The sequence below is a fragment of the Cynoglossus semilaevis genome, chromosome 11, assembly GCF_000523025.1.
Source record: "Cynoglossus semilaevis isolate Cse_v1.0 chromosome 11, Cse_v1.0, whole genome shotgun sequence".
NCBI lineage: Eukaryota > Metazoa > Chordata > Actinopteri > Pleuronectiformes > Cynoglossidae > Cynoglossus > Cynoglossus semilaevis.
In genome coordinates this window covers 19,662,595-19,672,645 of record NC_024317.1, presented here as the reverse complement: position 1 = coordinate 19,672,645, position 10,051 = coordinate 19,662,595, and the positions used below count along the sequence as shown (strand labels likewise).

The 10,051-nt window shown below is 38.8% G+C and overlaps 2 protein-coding genes across 4 annotated transcripts in view; both read left to right on the top strand.

The window, feature by feature from the left end:
• Positions 1–4,509: 4,509 nt before the first annotated feature.
• On the top strand, positions 4,510–7,011 carry cox6c (cytochrome c oxidase subunit 6C). 2 transcript variants are annotated; one of them, XM_017036357.2, is made up of 4 exons: positions 4,510–4,625; positions 5,871–5,989; positions 6,076–6,209; positions 6,887–7,011. In XM_017036357.2, the coding sequence occupies exons 2-3, from the start codon at positions 5,885–5,887 to the stop codon at positions 6,199–6,201; spliced, it is 231 nt and encodes a 76-aa protein (XP_016891846.1). In that variant the 5' UTR covers positions 4,510–4,625; positions 5,871–5,884; the 3' UTR covers positions 6,202–6,209; positions 6,887–7,011. The 2 variants fall into 2 exon arrangements, with proteins under 2 accessions (XP_016891846.1, XP_008319423.1); XM_008321201.3 differs by having other exon boundaries at positions 6,076–6,212; positions 6,888–7,011.
• A 1,731-nt stretch (positions 7,012–8,742) lies between these two features.
• LOC103386792 (serine/threonine-protein kinase 4-like) overlaps positions 8,743–10,051 on the top strand; it is an 11,176-nt gene continuing 9,867 nt past the window's right edge. For both annotated transcript variants that reach the window (XM_008321205.3, XM_008321203.3), the window contains exons 1-2: positions 8,743–9,180; positions 9,851–9,931. In XM_008321205.3, the coding sequence (XP_008319427.1) occupies positions 9,137–9,180; positions 9,851–9,931 (125 nt within the window). In that variant the 5' untranslated portion in view covers positions 8,743–9,136. The remainder of the gene's footprint in view (positions 9,181–9,850; positions 9,932–10,051) is intronic.

Sequence of the window (10,051 nt, the reverse complement as noted above, 5' to 3'; positions counted from 1 at the left end):
GACTTTTCTGGTAGGCTACTGTGTGTTATACTAGTAGCGTATGTCTGTCTGTGAACGGCTGCGTGCGCGTGCGCTCGCGCGCAAGAGAACGGTAGCGTAAGCTGAGAGCAGTTTGAGCCCTGTCATGTTGAAGCTGTTAAAACACTGTTTTTGTTCTGTTGTGGTCGGTGTGGCTGACAATAAAAAAAACAACCTGTTTACCTCTGCTGTGGACAAGCACAAAGTGACGGGAGTTAGCCCCAGAGCTAATGTTAGCGTTGGCCCTGAAGTCTCCCCTGTACTTGTGGATATTCTCAGTCATCCAGGTCATCGTAATAATCTCAAAAGCAGTTTTACCAACGACCCCCACCCAGAGGACACAGAGGGGGAACGATCCAACATGGGGCCACCGACTCACACGACCATTTAAAGGTCATATTGTTGTTGAGCCCTGGGCCACTTTTTTCGACACTACACCCCACCATAGGTAAATACCTGGTAAATACCTGGAAACTCCCCACCGGGACAGTAGAACTGATGAAGCCTCTTGGATGAGAGGCGAAACGTCTTCAATTTACTTGAGGTGAGTCCAGTTGCCCACTTTTTAAAACTGCTTTTGAGATTTAGTCTAACCAGCCCTGTTACATGCACTGTTCGGGGGGGGGTTTCTGTGTAACATCTTTATAGAGCAGTCAAGGAACACCACCATCTGCTGGATTTTTTTGGAAACTGACCTTTGTCCTTGCGCTGACCACGGCCTTGGACCACAAGTTGGATTCTTCTCACACTGAGTCCAGAATTAGTTCTGACTCCACACCAGTAGAATCCAGAATCTCCCATGGACACGTTGTTAAGTGACAGACGAGTACCGTTTCGGGTGAAAGTGGTGAAGTTCCCCTTGGTCATGGCTGAAGGTAACACCTGCTCACAGGTTCCACGCCGGTCTTTGCATAAAAACCAGAATCTGGACTTGTCCCTGTTTCGTGGGTACCTACATGTGATGGTAGCTTTATTCCCAGTGTAGGCTGTTTGTTTAAACAAACTCTGACAGTCTTCGTCAGCTGCTGAGGAGAAGGAAAAAAAGGGGAGTCTGGAACTGACCGCTTGGTTGGTAATGTGTTACGAGATCAATTAAGCTCCTAACACATCCAAGAGTCCAGTTCCAGATCTTTAAGGCACCAAGGACCAGTCTGAATCCGACCAAAGCCCAGTCCAAGATAACACTGAATATAAGGATTGGGTTCAAGTCTATGTCATTCCATGTCACTAAAAGTTGAATCAATTTTGAGTTCACACCTGGATTTGTTACTCAATGAATTCCAAAGGGTAGTCTGGAGTGAGTAACGAGGACTCAATCAGCAATTCCAAGTCACCAAAGAAGTCCCAGTCAAGTCCACATAGCAAGTCAAACCTAAGTCTTTGAAGAAGACTCACGTCCTATTCTTGAGTCAGAGTTGATATAACATACCCAGTAATCAAGTTCTAATTACAACAAAAGAGTCAAAACATATATATACAGACATATTAGTCTGAGTTAAGTCTTTAGAATCCGAGACGAATCAGTCCCACTTACCTTCAGTTCTCAGGTACTGACTTGCTCCTACACAGCTGTGAGTCCCAGATTCCTTTTTTGGGACTTGTGTAATAGTGAAACCAAGTTTATCACCTATTTTGTCTTGGTTCTGATTCTTTTTCCTGCCGTTAGTTTGGACGCTCAAAATTTCAAAAACAGCATGATCCCGATCCGAAGATTTGGAAAAATTGCATTTAAACTGGAGCCATGAGTCGTTGGAGGTCAACCTGATGGATTGGGACTCCAGACCCTAAGCATCAAAACAAGACTGGAGTTAGAGTCAAAGAAAAAAAGGTCCAAACAGAGTCCAGAGTCCTAGAAGGAAGTTTCCAGTTACAGGAAAAAAGAATTAACATAATAAATACTAAATAAAGTTGTTAAACATTTCCAGAAAAAATGCAAATTGAACAGCTTCTTAAAAACAAAAATAAATTAAAGATTTAAATAAGAAAAATCTAAAAGAAATGTGTTTTTATTTCAGAAGCAGGGATTTATTAGAATAAATAACAAAAGAAAAAAAAACACTGATTATTGTTATTCATAAAAACAAACAACAAAATAAGATAGTTTCAATAAAAATCTTCTTTACACTTTTTTTTATAAATTAATTACTTTATTTATATTACCTTTTGTTTTAACCTGATTAAGAGTCACAAATAAATGAGTGTATTAAGTTAAAACAACAGAACGAAACTAAAAAGTCTGTCTGTTTAATGTTAAGGACAGAGCAAATAAGAAGTTGAATTAAATTGTTTCTGACCTGTGATCAAGGAAGACAAAAAGACAAGTAGAATCAGACACATTTTCATCATTTCTGTGGTTGTCTCTCTAACACAAGTCTGATTCAAATACAGCCGCGCCTTCCGTTTATATTTTCTGACAGAGATAAACCTGCTTCCTCTTTTCTCTTACTGCTCACTCTGAGAGTTTTTTTTTTTTTTTTTACTTATGAAACTCTTCACACAAACATGGTACATGGCATTCTCAAAGTTGAAGTAAACACATCTGGACTACAGACTGAGCAGTGATGTTTTTGGTCTACCTTTCTACCTTTTGGCCTTTTAACAGCTTCCTTCTTCATCAGGATGATCAATTGCCTTCAATAAAATGTAAAAATTTGAAAAAGTTTTGTTTTGTGTCCTCTTCCGCACACACACACACACGATCTTACAACACCTCCTCAGTCCCCCTCCCATACCCAGATCTGTTATCTCATGAACAGAACATTATGACTATTAAAAACAAGTGCATATGACACCGCTGCACACAATGAAATGTGTCCTCTAACTGATTGAGAAGTAACACAGTACTCAATTGCACGGTAAGGTGCCATGAATTGCCATGAAACACTTAACAAGATTAACAGGACAATAATAACGACACCAACAGCACAACAATATTCATTGAATGTACGTGACATATACAGTGTTTCTGATCGGCCATGCATGCGTAAAGAAAATGTACAGGGTGAGGCAGAAAGTACATGCCGCACCAATGGGGGTGCAGTGCCGAGCCCCATAGGCAAAATGGGTAATAGGTGCATGTCGAAATTTAAGCTGTCGACAGGTGATTTGTTGTGAATTTTTCAAAATCAAAATAATTGCATACCATTTGTATAATATTGTGTAACTTGTATGCAATGAGGGGCATTCAGGTGTCATAGGAAATTTGAGAATCTGACAATTAAGGCACTGAAACAAAACGTTTGGACCGGGGGCTGTTTTGACAGCCCACTACGAAACAAAGTTGGATCAAGGGGGGGGGTTAGTATTCCTTTAACCTGTGACGCTGGAGAAGACGATGAGGAGATGAGGAGGGCAAATGTCATCATCCTTTCATAGATTTTCAAATCTGTTTGTCAATTTATTACAAAAACAACGACCTGTGAAAACATCACCGCCTTTCACAGTGACACTTTCACTTTCTCAAAATCCAGACAAAGACCAGACATTAAAGATACACTTTTAGAAAAGATACACGTTTATCTAAAGTCAGTGTAGAGTGTCAGTGTACTGTACACTCCACTCCGAGCAGCCGTATCGTTTCCTTCCCCTCAATTTCCTTTGTTTCTGTTCTGTAGAACAAATTGCATAATTGAAGTTGCCGCCTTGATGATTGGGTGTGTTCTGAGGTTCTTTTTTTTTTTTCTCCCATTTTTATTGAGCTGTTTTATATCAGTTTAACAACGGTTACTGAGCAGCCAGTAAGTATCTCTGACCAAAGGTTGTCACTGGCCTTCAGTCACAATCTCTCCAAACCTCAAGTTGTATAATGATATATTATATATAAATTATTTATATTATTATACTTCTGCCTTTACCTTGCAATACCAACATTCCCCCAATAGATGGTGTAGACAATTTTAAATGCATTTTAGCATTTTAACCTGCATGACTTTTATTTATCTTAGCTTCATCTATCTGCTCTTGAGCCGGCCCCCTGTTCAATTTTAGGACAATTGGATTTAATTTACGGATTTAAAAATGTTTTCATATATTTTGGACGTGATAAATCAAAAATTTCTTCTCTAATTTTTACAAATGTTTTTTGTTTGTATTATTTTGTGTGAGATAAGTGTCGATTCTTCAGGAAGCAAGAAACCCGTGTTTACTTCATGCAGTGATCTACTGTCCTCCAGTGGTCATGTTGTGTAAATAAGTAGTTTTGTAGTTGTTATGGTTTATATGTGTGCTGGTAATCGTTGAGAATTATTTAAAAAGGACATTGTGCTAAAGTAAATGAAACACACGAATATGGAGCGATGAGAAATAACATTCAAATTAATTGTAAAAAGTATTTTTTTATGTTAGACCTTTCCGTTCGTATGTTTAACTTCAACGTGATTGCATTTTTAAATGATGCGCATATGTATTATGGTGTGTCAGTTTTATTTAATAAAATTAACATTGTTTTTGTCAATTTTTGCTACGACATAAATTCAACCCTTGCTTTCACGTATAGTTTGTCCTGTTTTTCCCTCCACGGCCACTGTAGGTCCTACTTTATTCTATTTCCGGTTGAGAGCTTAGTTTCCTGTAGCGGCAGTTAACGTGAAGGTCGTGACTACAGACAGGTATGTATTCTCGCAGATTATCTTTCTCAAATGGTTTGCATCAAATATTATATGTTCGACCACATTTTGTGAATTTATTTTGTAATTATGGGTTTACTGAACTGGTTGAAATTCAACGTTCTTGATCGGAAGCTTGGCCGTTAGCTTCAAGGAGCTAACGCGGCGGCGTCCTCGTTCTGTGTTCTTGTAATAAAGAAGAGATTGTTTTGTTAAAGCGTAGCGTCAGACCTTATATGCTTTTCATCATATTATCGCATTGCTTATCTTAAATCAGTATCATGAGTGCTATTAGGTTAAAATTATTGGATATGTAATGCCCTGAAGTGACCCTTCTGACAATGACGTCTCACAGTTCATTTATTGCCCGGTCTGTGTTTATATTTACAACGAATTAGTGAGTGTTTCTACGTAGTTAACTCATATTGTTAACTAATAGTGCTTACTGGTGACAGATGTCCTTTGTGACGTGCGCAAACTTTAAGTTTGACAGCTGTCCTTTGTGACGTGCGCAAACTTTAAAGAAATCGAATCATCTGAGAATTCATTGCAGACATGTTTAAAAGCTATTCTACAAGAGATACGGTCATCTGAATCACGAAGAAACTCTAATACAAACTATTCTACAAGAGAACGGTAATCTGAATCACGAAGAAACTCTAATACAAACGTTTGATTTCTATTTAATCCTAAATACGTTTTTAACCAGTATATGCTCAGTATTGCGCAATTTTCTTTCCATATATGTTTGATATCTTGGTCTTAGAGGTGAACGGTACTTTTTATATTGAACGTATTTAGGTTAGTATTTGTAGCTGTTATGTGTTAAGCTTTAAGAACTATTTAAAAGAAGTAATTTGTGAGGCAAGTGATCGTTGTCTATTGGTGAAGTCTAGTCTGGAAGTCTATTGATGACGTGACAGCTCTTCTGTTTTTGTTGTAATGTTCACTTTGAACGTTTGAAACTGAAACCACAAATGTAATGTCTTTTAATCCACAAATACGTGTATACAAATGTGTTAAGAAACACATTGCCGTATTTGAGCTCGGTACCAGGACAAAAATGTAGACATTACATGGTAACAAACAAAGTTAAACTCTTAAGTGACTCTTTCTCTTGTTTTATTCATGAGCTCTTATGTATTGGATACAAAATATTGGCGGTGTGTATTGGCAGTAATACGATAGCAGTATCTAGGAGACAACTGATAAAAGGTAGGGTTTAATTGTTTCCACTTCTTCCTGTAGCTGATTCATCAATCATGTCTCTGCCCAAACCTGTAATGAGGGGTCTGCTGGCTAGACGTCTGAAGTTACATCTGCCTATCGCCTTCGTTCTGGCTATAGGGTCTGCCATTGCATTCAAGGTTAGCATTGCAAGTGCAAACACACAGGAAAGAATTGATGGTAGTGAATCTGGTCATTTAGTTAATATTTGTTCCTGTCTGTACAGTATACAGTGACAGAGCCCAGGAAGCAGGCCTACGCTGACTTCTACAAAAACTATGACTCAGATAAAGAGTTCAATGCCATGAAAGAAGCTGGGATCTTTGAGAGCGTCCAGCCTTCTGGAGAGTGAAGACACTTTTGGTGAGGTTTTTTTTTTTTTTAATCTCTGGACAGTGAGATCTTGGGTCTTAATGAGAGACCTGTATTGATTAAGGTTAAAACTATAAAAAGCCTTTTTCTTTCTTTCCGTTCATATTTTACCAAAGTAACATTGGGCAGTAGACCAATCACCAACCTGTCACATCGTGCTTTGCTAACTCTTAGCTCAAAGTTGGTTTATCTTTAAGACAAATCTTCATTTATTTTAAAGCATTTTTACCTCTATCCAAGTTGAATATAAATTAGATTTATTTACAGACGACCTTTTTTGTATCATATATTTTCTGGCTGGTCCTGAACTTTCTCTTCTTCTTTGGCTTCTTTGGTTCTGATTTTTTTTTATGTTTTGTTTCTAGCATCTTTTTTTCTTTAACATATATTTCACAGAGAGACTGTATATTTAAATGACTGTAGGAATGTTTTTCTGTCTGATTTTGATCTACTTTTTGATTTTTTATTCTGGCTGATGTTTGATATTTTTACATAACGTTTAGTCTAAATTATTTGGTTTGTTGTCAGCCTGTTACTGGTTATCTTTTAGCTTAGAATTGGCAGAAAATGCTTTAAATAAATATGGAGAACTTTAATTTATTGTGGTATTTGTTTTATATGCTTATAAATAATTATAAATTGTGTATGTGTGTGTGTGTGTTTCAGCTCCTCCTTTGCGTTGGTTCCTGTTTTGAAGATGAAGTTCCTGCTCAGCTTCATGGATGTCTATTAATTCAAAGTCAACTGTTTTTTTTGTTTCTGGAAATAAAATATTATATTAATGTAAAAATAGTTTGGTCTTTTGTTTTGTTTAAAACAACAGTCCTACAAAGGGACTCAAAACAGTTCTTGGACTTACTTTATTGACCTGTCCCTGCAGTGGGAAAGTACACAGGTCCTGGTACTATATGAACTTCCTTATACAAGTACATGTGGTGGTTCCAGGTAGTGTTACTAGATTACTGATTCCTGTCTTTACTGTTCCTCTTGTTTTCTCACTTTCTCACTTGCTGGTTGTGGGACTGGCTGTTAATCTTGATACTTTCTCTAGTTCCTGCTTTACAAGTTCCAGTAGTGATGATTACTTTTTTTCAAATTGTATCCATATTTAGATTAGGAATCATTTAGGTACCATTAAACAGTGTAGTTTCTCCTGCAGGAACCAGAACCAATAATCTAATGATAAATTTAAACCAAGTGTTGAACATTATTGACTGATAAGAATGTGATTACATTTAGTTTTATTATCCTCACTCAGCAGATACTTGGGACATTAATGGTTCACTGCTCCTGTTCAAATGGATTTTTGTCGGAAACCAAAACTGCACCAGTACTAGGTTTTGACCAATCCCTGGTGCTGTGATCAGTAGAAATACTGTGAATAATAGTTGAGTGTTTGTCCACACATCCCTACAATGACACCTGTACAGAAGGAGGCCAAACACAGCTGCCAGTCACAGTTTGCCGCCTCCACACTGCTCCTGTTCTCCTGGAAGCTCTTTTCGGCATGTTTCTGCAGACACAGCACCACCATGGCCTCCACGCATGGAGACTGCTCTAGCAAGACGTAGCTCAGCTTGTCTCCAAACTTCTCCCGAAGCTCCTGGAGCACGTCTTCGGCCAGCACCCTGGCCTTGTCCAGACGTGGGACTCGACCCTCCACGTAGGTCATTCCTTCCAGCACTTGGCTCACTAGACGCTCCATATGTCCTGGTGCCATCTCCTGGTCAGATGGAAAACCAGTTCTCTGGAAGATGTGGAGGAGAGTTTTGGCAAAGAACATGTAAAGGTTCTTCTCGGACCCACCTGCTAACAGGGAAGTTCTGACCTTCATGTTTGCTTTGATTTGAGGACAGTGGAAGAAGTTTCATGACATCTCCAGGCTTTGAACGATGTTTCAGTGATGATGTATCACTCTCCTTTCACTACTTTGTTTTCCTTTCGCATTCAGCACATTCATTCTGTTGTAAAATTTTAGTTTCCAACACTCTTCAGAGGAGCTTTCAAATTCAGATAAAAGGAGTAGATGATGTCACTCAGTGTAGCAATCTCCCTCATTGGGGAATTTGACCAATGAAGAACTTTCTTTCTTCAGTTGCTAGGAAATGGAGAGTCAAACGTGCTTTATATACACATACATATAAACATCTTCAAGGAACTTGTCGAACTTGAACTGTTTTTTTGTTAATGTCTGAAATAAACTTTGGAGAGTTTTTTTTTTTGTGACAAAAACTTGTTTCTCTAAAAAAGTAATTGTTACAAAAACAGTGGATTACCTAAATAAATTGTTAGGATTTCTTTTAAAATACGAAAACAGTTGAAATACTTTTAGTTTCTCTTTACGTAAATGAGAATTACATTTATAAAGTTCCTGTTTCTAAACAAAATATCACGAAAGATAGCATTTTGTTGAAAAAAAAAATCTTAATTTATTTTTACATAAATATTTTGTAAACTCCAATGGTTCAACTTGTCTCTACAGTACTGTACCGTGTATCACTGTTCATTTACTTCCCTCTCTTGTGGACTACGTCACAACTCCGCCCCATTCTCCTCACTTCCGGGTTCTTACTTCCGTCCTGACTCTTTAGCGGCAGTGGTAATAACGTTGGATTATTTTAAAGTTAAATCTTCCGAGATGGAGTTCGAGCCGGAGACGCTGCAGTGGCCTGGAACTAGCCCTCCGTGAAAGTCCGGTCCCACCGAATTATGACTGAGAATGTGCGCGTGTGAGTGAGTTTGGCTGTGTCGCGAGCGGGCTAACGGATGTTAGCTGCTGCTGCTAACTGTTAGCGGTTAGAGTTTGAATCGTTGAAGTTTGGACTGACACAGAAGAACAGTAGGAAGGAGGGAGGAAAAGACACCAAGAGACAAACAGAGAGAAGGAGGTTGGATAGGAAGAAGACGCGGACAGGATGGAGAACAAGGACAAAGTCCAGATGAGGAACCATCCCCGCAGGTACTGGACACTGACACCTGATAACTCTGTCATAACACTGGTGCTGTCAAAGGTTTCTGGGACCGTTCATCAGGTGGAAACACATAGTTTGAAAAGTGATTGCTACATCGTTTCTGATACTCATTCCTACAATTGTTTATAGTTCATCTTATTTGTGCCTGTAATGCAGCCCTCCAATTAGTACTGTGAAAAACCACATAGACATTGTTCACAGTACTGTTCATTAATAATGTAATTAGTTCCTGTGTTGGAAATGCATATGTAGTTATGATACTGTTCTTTACTAATTTGTTTTAAGTCAGAACACATCCTCCCTGGTATTAATTCCTTCTGTGGAAATGCATATGATCTCTGGTACCAACCCAGGTTCAGTGGATGGTTTTTGGGTTACAGTGAGAGTTGTTTAGTGTTTTCTGCTGCTCTCTCTTTCTCTCTTGCTCTCTGCCTCTCTCTCCCTCTCCCACTCTGTCTCTCTGTATGTTCGTGTTAGAGATGTCTTTTAATTTTTACTTTTCCATCCTTTTCCATTTGCCTTAATTTCCTAAAGGGGACTCACGAGGGATGAATAAAGTTCTGTCTGTCTGTCTGTCCGTCCGTCCGTCCAACAAACCAATCTCTATTAACAACTGCCTTCTTTGCTTCTCTGGAATCTCTTGTTGTTCCTGTCCAGACAGCTGAAGAAGCTGAGTGAAGACAATCTCACCAGACAGCCTGAGGAGGTCTTTGATGTTCTGGAGAAACTGGGTGAAGGGTACGTATGATACAAACGGCACAACAAAAAGACAGAAACCACGAGAGTGAGTGCAGGTCTGAATTCATGATGGTTTGGCGGCCCATTTTCCCCTTCCGGTCCAACCACACACACACACGC